This window comes from Cetorhinus maximus, chromosome 30 (assembly GCF_964194155.1).
Source record: "Cetorhinus maximus chromosome 30, sCetMax3.hap1.1, whole genome shotgun sequence".
NCBI lineage: Eukaryota > Metazoa > Chordata > Chondrichthyes > Lamniformes > Cetorhinidae > Cetorhinus > Cetorhinus maximus.
In genome coordinates this window covers 15,374,220-15,386,838 of record NC_135908.1, presented here as the reverse complement: position 1 = coordinate 15,386,838, position 12,619 = coordinate 15,374,220, and the positions used below count along the sequence as shown (strand labels likewise).

Sequence of the window (12,619 nt, the reverse complement as noted above, 5' to 3'; positions counted from 1 at the left end):
CAAGCCAAAACAGTGTTGAATGTGACACTGGCTTTAGCTGAGCATTCAATCGAGCCTTTATCCTGGAAGGTTTTAAGTGTGGATATGGCTGCCTTTGCAATGACCTTTTTTGAGCTTTTAAAAAGGAGAGGATAGAAATAAGTTAGCTTGAAGTTTTAATATGTAGACTAAAGAGCAATTTAGTGTAAGCGAGCTTCTTTGACACCATTCACAGTGTCGTTTCCAATGTACTGTGTTTCTAGGCGAGTGGTGGGAGCAACCTGTCTGCTCTGAAAGGAAGTACGGTGCAACCTGGTAGTGTTCAGGCCACGTCAGATATGGGATCTCTTGCACTTTTTGTAGCCTGCCTTTTTTTTTTAGATTCTCGTTTCAACCACAACCTTGACTGTTCAAAGCTATTCATTGTCCTCGATAGCTAGCTGCAAGGATTGTGGCTATTAGCCTGAATCGAGAGGTGAAATCTGCTAACCTACTCAAATCCAAGACAGCAAGTGAGATCGGTCTTCCAGGTTCATTCTACTGGTCTTCACCGACTGGGATGACCAGGGTACCCGAGTTATACTTGCATTTACAAAGTGGTGTTGACTTGACCCAGTTGGGTACTGTTCGTGGGAACACTGCACAAATTGGCCGTGCATCTTGAATATGTTGGTCGTAATGCGTTTTGTGATATGCTAAACAGATGGGTGCTTTTCTGGCCTACTTGATGGTATTGGCTGTCTAATCTTGCTTTCCTCTTGAACCAGATTCAAGCATCCTGTGCAGAATGCAGTAAATCTACATTTTGGCTAATGAATCTTCTAGACATCGGTATCAGATGTTTTCAGCAAATTTTGAATCCACTGCTTTCTTGCATTTGAACAGTAGAGGATGACCTTGTACTCACCCTGGCCTGATGGCTGTGACTGGGGAAGGTGGCATTGCATTTTAACTCAGCTTTGCTTCTTTTAAATCTGCAGGTCCGTACCCTTTTTGTGAGTGGGCTTCCCATGGATATTAAACCCCGTGAGCTTTATCTTCTTTTTCGGCCATTTAAGGTAAGGACTTGTTATGACTGCAGGTTGGTGTCTAGCTTGGGATATATAAATGTTTGCCTCCCTGGGTTCTGTGTTTTGAGCAGTGCAGCCCTGTAGTTTGAGTTTTTGTAATTAAGAGGCTATGCATATTGATCTACATATCTGCTTTCTCCATTTTCTTGCAGTTATGTGCAATGGGTCCTCGGGTGACAATCAATATTCAACCCCAACTTCCAGCTGTCTGTTTTTTTTTCCAGGGAGATGGTGTTGATGTGGCTGTGACATTTTTAAAAAAAAAACACACTTCTAATTTCCTCCTTTAATGTGACCATCTCCCCTTGAGTTTTTTAAACCATTGCTCACTAACTTTATCAGTAGGCAGCTTTCTCTCTCCCCTCTTCCTCTCGCTCTGTCTTTTTCCCCTCTTCCTCTCGCCCTGTCTTTTCCCCCTCTTCCTCTCGCCCTGTCTTTTCCCCCTCTTCCTCTCGCCCTGTCTTTTCCCCCTCTTCCTCTCGCTCTGTCTTTTCCCCCTCTTCCTCTCGCTCTGTCCTTTTTCCCCTCTTCCTCTCGCTCTGTCCTTTTTCCCCTCTTCCTCTCGCTCTGTCCTTTTTCCCCTCTTCCTCTCGCTCTGTCCTTTTTCCCCTCTTCCTCTCGCTCTGTCCTTTTTCCCCTCTTCCTCTCGCTCTGTCCTTTTTCCCCTCTTCCTCTCGCTCTGTCCTTTTTCCCCTCTTCCTCTCGCTCTGTCCTTTTTCCCCTCTTCCTCTCGCTCTGTCCTTTTTCCCCTCTTCCTCTCGCTCTGTCCTTTTTCCCCTCTTCCCCTCGCTCTGTCCTTTTTCCCCTCTTCCCCTCGCTCTGTCCTTTTTCCCCTCTTCCTCTCGCTCTGTCCTTTTTCCCCTCTTCCTCTCGCTCTGTCCTTTTCCCCCTCTTCCTCTCGCTCTGTCCTTTTCCCCCTCTTCCTCTCGCTCACTCTCAAAGAATCTAGGCTGGCGTTTTCAATTCCAGCGTGGGAGTGTTGCAATGTCGGAGTTGCTGTCTTTCAGATGATTAGTAAATTAAGGCCCCATATGCCCCCCTCCAGATTGCATGGCATTATTATTGAAGAGGAGGAGGGGAGTTCTGAGGCCCCTGTCCAAAATTAATACCTAAATTCGCTTTGCAAAAAAAACAGGTTGTTACGTTGCTGTTTTGGGAGCTTGCTCTGCACAAATTAGCTGCCAAAAATATTTCAGTGGCTGTAAAGTGCTTTGGGATGTGCTATGGTTGTGAAAGGCATTACATAAATGCAAGTTCTTTTTCCAAACATCTGGGAGCTTGTGCGAACATTGAGTAATCTCACAGATGAGTCAGGCAACAGCCTGACGCAGCCATACTCACGGAATCGTACCTTGCAAATAATGTCCCAGATACCACGAACACACGTCCTGGCCCACTGGCAGGACACGCCCATCAGAAGTGGCACCAAAGTGGTATACAGTCGGGAGGGAGTTGCCCTGGGAGTCCTTAACATCGACTCCAGGCCCTATGATGTCTCATGGCATCAAGTCAAACATGGGCAAGAAAACCTCCTGATTACCACCTTCTGCCCCCCTGCCTGGGTTAATGAATCAGTGCTCCTCCATGTTGAACACCACTTGGTGTTCACTGAGGGTGGCAATGGCACAGAATGTACTCTGGGTGGGGGAATTCAATGTCCATCACCAAGTGTGGCTCAGTAGCACCATGACTGACCAAGCTGGCCGAGTCCTAAAGGGCTTGACTGCTGGTCTGGGTCTGTTATAGGTGGTGAGGGGACCAACAAGAGGGGAAAATCTTACTTCACCTCGTGCTCACCAGTCTACCTGTCACAGATGTTTGTCCATGATGGTATTGGTAGGAGTGACCACTGCACAGCTCTTGTGGAGACTAAGTGCCACCTTCACATTGAGGATACCCTCCATCGTGTATTGCGGTACTACCACCGTATTAAATATGATGGATTTCAAACAGATCTAGCAACTCCAAACTGGGCATCCATGAGATGCTGTGGGGCAGCAACGGAATTGTATGCAGCCACTATCTGTAACCTCATGGCCTGACATGTTCCCCACTCTACCATAACCACCAAGCCAGGGATCAACCCTGGTTCAATGAAGAGTGCATGCCAGGAGCAGCACCAGGCATGCTTAAAAATGAGGTCAACCTGGTGAAGCTACAACACAGGACTACATGCGTGCCAAACAGCAAGTGATAGACAGAGCTAAATGATCCCATAACCAATGGATCAGACCTAAGCTCTGCAGTCCTACCACATCCAGTCATGAATGGTGGTGGACAATTAGACTCACTGGAGGAGGAGGCTCCACAAATATCCCCATCCTTGATGATGGGGGAGCCCAGCACATCAGTGCAAAAGATAAAGCTGAAGCACTCGCAACCATCTTCAGCCAGAAGTGCTGAGGGAATGATCCATCTTGGCCTCCTCCGGAGGTCCCCAGCATCGCGGATGCCAGTCTTCAGCCAATTCAATCCACTCTGTGAAATCAAGAAATGGCAGAAGCCACTGGATACTGCAAAGGCTATGGCCCTGATAACATTCCAGCAATAGCACTGAAGACTTGTGCTCCAGAATTTGCCACGCCCCTAACCAAGCTATTCCAGTACAACTGCAATATTGACATCTTCCTGGCAATGTGGAAATTTTCCCAGGTACATCCTGTCCACCTAAAGCAGGGCACATCCAACCTGGCCAACTACTGTCCCATCTGTAAAGTGATGGTGGGGTCATTAACTGCTATTGAGTGGCACTCACTCAGTGATAACTTGCTTGTTGATGCTCCATTTTGCACATGCTGGGGTCACTTGACTCTTGACCTCATTACAGCCTTGTTCCAAACATGGACAGAAGGTCTGAACTCCAGAGGTGAGAGTGACTGCCCTTGACAAAGCAGCAAAGTGGCATCAAGGAGCCCTGGCAGAAGTGGAGTAAATGGGCATCGGGGAAAACTCTCTGCTGATTAGTGTCATACCCAGCACAAAGGAAGATGGTTGTGGCTGTTGGAGGTCAATCATCTCCATCTTGGAACATCACTGCAGGAGTTCCTCAGGGTAGTGTCCTAGGCACAACCATCTTCAGCTGCTTCATCAATGACCTTCCTTCCATCATAAGGTCAGAAGTGGAGATGTTCACTGATTACAGTGCTCAGCTCCATTTGCAACTCCTCATACTGTAGCAGTCCATGTCTTTACACAGCAAGACTTGGACAACATTCAAGCTTGGGCTGATATGACAAGTAACATTTATGCCAAACAAGTGCGAGTACTATCTCCCAACAAGAGAGGATCTAACCATCTCCCCTTGACATTCAATGGCATTGTCATTGCCGAATCTCCTATAATCCAACATCCTTGGGGGTTACCATTGAACAGGAGCTGAACTGGACTAGCCATATAAATACTGTGGCTACAAGAGCAGGTCAGAGGCTAGGAATCATGCAATGAGTAACTCATCTCCTGACTCCCCAAAGCCTGTCCACCATCTAATAAGGCACAAGTCAGAAGTGTGATGGAATAACCCCCCACTTGCCTGGATGAGTACAGCTCCAACAACACTCTAGCTTGACACCATCTAGGACAAAGTAGCCCGCTTCATTGGTACCCCATCCACTACAATAACATCAACTCCCTCTGCCACTGACACAGTGGCTGCACTGTGTACCACCTACAAAATTCACTACAGCAATTCACCAAGGCTCCTTTTGAAAGCACCGTCCAAACCTGTGACTTCTACCACTTAGAAGGACAAGGGCAGTAGACACATGGGAACACTACCAGCTGGAAGTTCCCCTCCAAGCCATCACCATCCTGACTTGGAAATATATCTCCGTTCCTTCACTGTCGCTGGGTCAAAATCCTGGAACTCCCTCCCTAACAGCACCATGGGTGTACCTACACCACATGGCCTGCAGCAGTTCAAGAAGGCAGCTCACCGACACCTCGAGGGCAATTGGGGAAGGGTTATAAATGCTGGCCCAGCCAGCGAGGCCCATGTCATGTGAATAAAAAAAAAACTTTCTAGGATGACAGCCTACTACCATTGCTCGGTAGGACCTCCAGGTCACCGATTCTTTGAACTGCACCCAAAAGGAGTTGGTAGTCTTTAAGTGGGGGGGAGAGTTCCATTACTTCCGTATAATGAGGTTGTATTGACATGGAGCTGCATTTAATATGTTGTATCAACTAGATAACCAGGTACCTAATTTAATGCAAATACTATTTATTTTTAAAAAATCTTGTTTGCAAAAATACAATTGTAAAGTCTGCAGAATAACGATATGAATCCTTGGATAACTGACAGGACCTCAGATGTTACATATTGCAGGGAACCCTGCAAGGGGAATAGTTTGCTTCACTTTGAACAATGTTAGAATGACACGTAACTCAAGTGAATTACACTCCATGCACCTGGCTGTTTCTCTTTCTTCAATGGGATGCTTTTTGAGCCTGTTTTTCTGAAGACTGGTTCTGGTTTATAAGGCCACCCTTGAAAGATGTCTTTCCCTCACTGGTGCGTAAGAGTTCAGTCCGTTTGGCTGGTCAGCGCGCAAGTGGTTCTTGAAATTGGATAACATGTTGAACATGGTTTGCTTCGAGCAATTAACATTTGAGTCTGAGGTGCTAATTTTTGTTTTGAAAGAATTACTGCTCGGCTTGGACTATGGCTTCCGGTAACAACTGCCGATCTTGCACCATAGTTTGGTTTGTGTATAAAGTGTGTGTTTTAATGCTTGGACTAATTAGGTGCTGCTTGGGTTTATGGAATTTGATAAGCACTTAACGACCTTCAAATGTGGTCCATAGACTCAATTTGGTTTGCTAAAGGCAGTTAGTGGATTGTGTGCCCCTGTTTTTTTATTTTGGAAAGGTTGGCTCCTCTCTAACAGCACCATGGGTGTACCTGCGCCCCATGGATTGTAGCGGCTCGAGCAGGGGACTCGCTACCGCCACCTTAAGGGCAATTAGGGATGGGCGACAAACGCCTACATCCTGTGACAGAATTTTTTTTTTAATTAGTCCAGTGTGTGTGTGTTGTTAGCATCCATCATCCTTATCATTATGAATCTTCAGGATTTAGCCAAATCGCAGGCTAATGTAGAAATCCTGAATTGGTGGGTGTCTCACACATGGACCCTTCACAGGCTGTGCTGCGGAACCTGGAACCCACCCCAAGCTGGTAAAATCAATTGACCTGGTGAAATTCCTCTTTTTCTACCCCCCCCCCCATATCGTTGTTAGAAACCCCATCAAAAGTTAAGCCTGCTTGATTAGGTATAACCATTTCAAACAGCGATTTGAGTAGCATCACTGCCGAACAATTTGAGCTGGTCTTGGAAAAGCTCATTTTTACATTTGGCCCTTAAGTGTTTCTTATGATTAATTGCTCACATCAAATTTACAGCACAGGAGGAGGCCATTCAGCTCATGCCTGCACCAGCCAAAAATGTGTTATCCAGCCTAATCCTACTCTCCAGCTCTTGGTCTATAACCCTGTAGTTTACAGCCCTTCCCAAGTGCGTAGCCGAGTGGTTTTCAGCCTCTGTGACCTTTTCAGGCAGTGGGTTCCAGACTCTCTCCACCCTCCGGGTGAAAAGAATTCTCCTCAGCTCCCCTCTAATCCTTCTACCAGTTACTTAAAAACAAAACTCTGCCACCTGTCCCCCCACCCCAGGTTATTGACTTCTCCCCCTCTGTTGAGGGAAATGGGACCTTCTGCTCTATCCAGGCCCCTCGTCATTTTTTACACCTCCGATTAAATCTCCCCTCAACCATCTCTGCTCCAAAAAGTAAAGCCCTCAGCCTCTCCTGATAGCTAACGTTCTCCCGTCTTAATAATATTTGCTAGATTATTAAGTTTTTTTTTATAACGTTCATGATGTGCCATCCTATATGTATGGACAATCTTTGCTTTTATTTTGGAGAGCATAATACAATTGTGATTTGATAATTAATGATTTTTGTTTCTTCTGGTTTGTGGGTTCATGAGGATTCATTTTTTTGATGTAAGTGGTCACCCTGGACGATTTGAGCATCTCTACAGCTCAACGCCAAGAATTCCCAATAAGGAATACTCCACAATCGCTTGCGGAGAATGTGCTTTTCCCCCCCACAAGTCACTAGATCTCTCCGCTCCCTTCAAGGGCAGCAGCAAGCTCTCTTCCTTTTACCACTGACTGCAAAGCCCTAGCCATTAAGTTTTAGTATTGTAGACTAACAATACACAGACCGGTAATGTATCCTTGGGTTAATCCGTCAGCTGTTTGGCTGCAGTAGCAACGCATACATAAGTAAATTGATAGACTTGGGCCGTGCAGCTTTTGTGGGCAGGTTGACAAATGCTCTTGCGCAAGATAAATTCCTGTTGAACAATGTAATGTAATGCTCTGTGAGCAATATCAACTTTGCAGGCAGGCACAATAACTGTGCTCTAAGCTGAGCATTCAGTCTAACTGGCCTTTTTTCAAATTGCGTTTTATCTTTTGACTTGAGTGACTCTTCGTTCTAATGAGTCTCCTCAGCAACCCCGGTGCTGTTTAAATCACTGGGTTTTGTTTTAAAAAGAACAATAGTCTTGGTGCCTTTCGCAGCTTCAAGGCGTTCAGAAGCTCTCTGCAGCCATTCAAGTGCTTTTAGCAGTGTCATCTTTGTTGTAACGCAGGGGTAAGTGGCAGTCCATTGGCACACAAGATCTCTCAAATAGCAATATGATCAGATACTGATTTGGGGTGTTGCTTAAGGGATAAATTTTGGCCAGGCTGAATTCTCACTCCCTCCTTCAAATTGTGCCAAGGGGATGCTTTTCTGCTCACCCGAGAGCCGGTGAGTCCTCGGCTTAACATCTCATCCAAAAAAATGGCACCTCCAACTGTGTGCAGCATTTCCGTTAGTGCGGTGCTGGTATGTTGGCCTGGATTTTTGTGCTCAAGTCTCTGGATTGGGATTTCCCAGGACTTTAGTGAAGCTTGGAGCACAAGCACTATTCACTGAACCACATTAGCTCTCCTCCTACCTGGGCCTTGTAAAGGGATATGCTGCCAAAGTTGAGGACCCCTTCCTCGTCCACCCCTTAAAAATAGGAGCGGACAGGAGAGAAGCCTTGTGTGACCTACAAAGACCTTGACCTTAAAACATTGATATTGCAATCAACAGGCCCACAAATTTTTGTCAACCTCACAACCTCACTTTAGGTCTCTGCATTTGAAGTTTTGCACCCAACGGGTGAGACTTGTGCAAAAATCGAGATGTTTGTTTATAAACTTGAGACAATGCGTTCAATTTAGTTGTACTTGTCCAAAGTGATTTCCACTTTTTTAAAATCTAGAGGTGTGCTTTTAGCATTTTAAATTCAAGGCTAGCTTAATTATAATCTCTCTACCTTCGTTTTCAGTTGTAGTTTTTCCTTTTAGAGATTGAAACATGTCTTTTGGAAGCCTGGTATTGAATTTGCCTATTTAATCTCACCTGGTATTGAACTGGTTTAATTCAACAGTTCAAACTGTGCGCTTTGTTTTGAGAAGTACTAACACCTTTTTAACACGAACCTGTGACCTGAATTGTAAAAATTCCATTATTGCAATGTATTTTTCCCCCACAGGGTTATGAAGGGTCACTGATCAAGCTAACATCAAAACAGGTAATTATTATTTTTATTTAACCATAAGTTAGCCAGATGTGGAATTTTCTGCATGTCCCACTACGTCTAACTTGAGACATAACTGAGACCTTTTCACATAAAATGGGGAATCTGGATCATGCAGATACTCTGGCACGAGTTGCTACCCTGCTTGGATGTATCAAGCTCGGGGGGTGGTAGTGCCACTTGAAGCAGGTTTTATTGTAGCAGGATTTGTACAACCTGCCACTCCAAACTGAATTTGACATCTACCAAATTTTATAAGGGACAGTAGCTTGAATGTGAAAATCCAAGATGTACACACAATATTGCTCAGCACGGCTTCCCTTTCCTACTTGGAGAGGGATGGAAGGTTGTGCTGGGCGGAGGGAGGTGTGAATGATATTTTGTATGATTTTTTTCCTGCATATTGTGTTAACAAATGTTAAGACTTGCCAGCAGGATGGGGGTGGGGGGGAAGTTCATTTAGAGGTTTATGGACAAGGATTTTTGAATTTATTGGGAACCGATTGTATTTGTTTTTCCAAAAGGTCCATTGGGAGCGTTGGGTTTGAGTGGGATGGTATTGGGTAAGTTGGGAGTTTGTGGGAATGGGCTGCAGATGCGTTGTTGTAGCGCTGGAGAATCTTTAACCATGAGAAGTAATTCTTGGAAAGGTTCTACAGTTTTCTGTTTCACTTAAGGAATACTTCACTACCCACAAACCTCAAGTTGAGTGGTGTTGGAAGCAAGATCTTTCTAGATAGTAAAGACATGGAGAGCTATGAGGATAGTGTGGGAAAATGGTGTTTAAGTTAGATCAGCCATGCTCTAGTTGAATGGCAGATCAGACTAGAGGGGTCGAAATGGCTTGCTCCTATATGTTTGCAAGTGCTTTTTAAAAGTTATTTAAAAGGCTGAGATGAACTGTACCTTTTTTTTTAAATTGGCTTCAAGTTGAACTTCATCGCCAATGACCAAACTAAAGCTACACTTATTCTCACCAGTTATAAATGTTTGTCTTTCCAATTGGCAGATAGTCAATGTGTTCAACTATTAAACCACAGGGTTGAATTCAAAAGTATTTATATTTAACATGGTTTGTCAAATGTAGCTTAGCCTCATGATCTTCAAGAGCTAACGCAACCAAATATTTATCTCTTGGTAATTCTTTCTCAGATGTAATTACTTAAGGTTTGGACTGTACATGGACTCCTACTCCTAACTTGGATGGTTTAGTGGACCTCTGTGTCATGCATCAAAGTTAATGAATGTATAACCTTTTCATTGACCCCAGCAATCTGCAGGGGGTTTCTGGCATTCATTTACAACCCTGGCCAACAGGGCAGTTCAGCAATAGAATTGTACAAGTTTTAAAATCTGGCAATGATTTCTTGGGAGTTTACGTTCTTAATATTGGACATAGTCTTCAGTGCAGAAACATCTACTGAACCGATCACTTGTGTAATTGGACTAGTTGCGTTTTAAGGCCTGCAGTTTCTGCTAGGCTGTGCTGATTTTTATTTATTTATTTTTTTGGGGGGGAACAATTCGACCAAATCCAATGCATAAGGTTGGGGAAGGGGGTGGTGGGGGGGGGATTTCGAGAACAAATCTAGTTTTTGCCAGCTTTTGTGGAAGTTTCCAAAAGTTTGGGAGCCAGACCCCCTCACACCTGGGCACGGCCTCGGATTGAATTGCCAACGTTTTCTGCTAATTGTGCATGTTTGAAGGCCTTGGCTCTAAAAGTTGAGCTCCTAATGATGCAAGGACACTATGGGTACCCTTTTTTATTTATTTGCTATAATGCACAATGTAACTTGTAAACGGTTCTGTTGTAGGGTGGCCGAGTTGTGCTGTTAATGACAGAGTTGATCAGTCGCTTCTTGGGTGGAAACATTAAGTTTGTTTACTATATACTCAGCAGCAACTACACATGTGCTTTCAACTCCAACTCTATCTCTACACTGACTGCTGAGGTAGCCCACGCTACTCTATTGGTTACTACAGATCATGTGATCTTTCTTAACAAGTATTATTCTTAAAGGTACATTACACACTAAATAAAATCACAATTCTGTCAGTTTAAAGTTATCTTCACTTAATTAAAATTGAGCGAATCATATTGGACTAGACTGATTTAAAAAATGCTTTTGTGATTAACCCATATATTTTTAATTCAAAACTTCAACAACTACATTCTAACATTGCCCAGTTGCACTTGTTCATGGCGAATTTTGTATGTGGCAATTATGCAAATGAGCGAGCAGAAACTTGATCAAACACCTCTGTAAATAAGTGCAATTCGTGCCCAAACCGGAAACTCGTGGCCTGTGTTTATAGATATCAACTGAATATCGTAGAGTTTTATCAAAATCCTTGATGTGCACCCCTCACCTCCCTGTGCAATTGTGATTTTTGATGTCCAGCAATGTTGACTTAACGCAACATTCTTAGCAACATGCTCTGCTTCCCACGAACAGGAATATAAATTTTAATCGCCCTTGTAGTTTGCAAGAAGCATCAAACTTTTTTTCTTAGTTTTCGGATCTTGCTTCTCCTCCTTATCGCCTGAATAGAAGGAGCAAATAGCATTTTACCGTCTGTTGGCTGACTTTCCAGCTCTCTCTCTCTCTGTCTCCCATCTTTTAGGCAACAGGCTGATAGTTCTGCGCTGAAGCACTGTGTGGGACAGCGTCTTTAGAGATTTCGGTGTTAACTCACCGTATTCTGACTTGAGTACCACTGACCCCTGCTCCTATAGCGCTTCAGACTGATGGGGGCCAGAAGGTTGAAAAGCACCTTGAATATATTGTCCTGAAGGGAATTGAGTTGAGATTGATCTAGGACTTTTAACACCGGTCACTTTGTCTTCACAAATATGCAAGTGAAAAATAATTGTTTTGCCCTGGAGCAAATTGATAATTCATTTTGTAAAACTTGTATTTTAAAGCAGAAATGCTAGAAGCATTCAGGTTAGCTACCTGAGTGCTTTCTGTTTCTTTTTCCTTCTTATTTCCAGCCTCCAACAGTATTTTGTGGGTTTTTCTTGTAGTTAAACCACATTCTAACGTGACAAATATTGTCACGAGCTCATTATGCTTTTTAACCATAAGCTATTGATGGTGGCTAAATTCCACCTGGACCTTCTTTCACAACACTTTACCTCAATTAAGGGTCACCTCCTTGTCCCGGTTTCTGTCTGCAACTCCAAACTCAGGTGCTATTTTGCACCAAAACTGCAGGACCTGGCACGAGGCAAGTCCTGTACCAACCAAATTGCTGCATTTCCTTTCAAAGAAACGTCGCTGCTTTTTTTGTAAAATTCTAAAATGCAACGCCGAATTCTGAGTATGATTGTTTCACCCCCAGCGATTGAGAAATTTGAAATAAAAAAAAAAAACAGGAAGTGCTGGAGGTGGTGGGGGGGGGGAAACATTCAGACCTGGCTGTACCTGTGGAGAGAGAAACAAAAGAGTTTGTGTTTCGAGTCTATTTATCATTTACTACGTTTCGGTGTGGTGAAATCTGTTTGTCCCTCCTAATTAGATGGGGAAAGTCACCTTGCTGTAGCGCCTAGCCTCCAAACAATGGCCATGGTTTCAGTCACTGGCTTATGTTGACTGGAGTTGCTTTTCTGGTTGGGGGAGATATCTCGAGCAAGAGCTCCTGGTTGCGATTTAGGAAAGCTCTGATGATTTATCACAAAACATTGATTTCTAGGGCACGTCCGTACGTGGGATTTATGTCCTTTTGGTCTGAAAGGAACAACCCTTAATTTGAAATTTTGTTAAGAGTTTGTAGCGTTGGTCCACGTTCCTTTTTAGAAGGTTTCTGTATTGCAAAGATCAATCAAAGTGGGCACACGATTTACAGAAGTGTATAACAAACAAGAGTTAGAAATCAGAGCTTGTCGAATGAGCAATCGCTCCAAGCAAACCAGACTGTCTTGTTTCGT

At 44.0% G+C, this 12,619-nt stretch overlaps 1 protein-coding gene across 3 annotated transcripts in view; it reads left to right on the top strand.

The window, feature by feature from the left end:
• The window catches only part of LOC144670086 (RNA-binding protein, mRNA-processing factor 2a), a 96,175-nt gene that overhangs the window by 28,318 nt on the left and 55,238 nt on the right, over window positions 1–12,619 (top strand). For all 3 annotated transcript variants that reach the window (XR_013573820.1, XM_078532493.1, XM_078532492.1), the window contains exons 2-3: window positions 960–1,037; window positions 8,644–8,682. Coding sequence is in view for 2 of the 3 variants with exons in the window: in XM_078532493.1 (XP_078388619.1) it covers window positions 960–1,037; window positions 8,644–8,682 (117 nt within the window). In the remaining variant the exon portion in view is untranslated. The remainder of the gene's footprint in view (window positions 1–959; window positions 1,038–8,643; window positions 8,683–12,619) is intronic.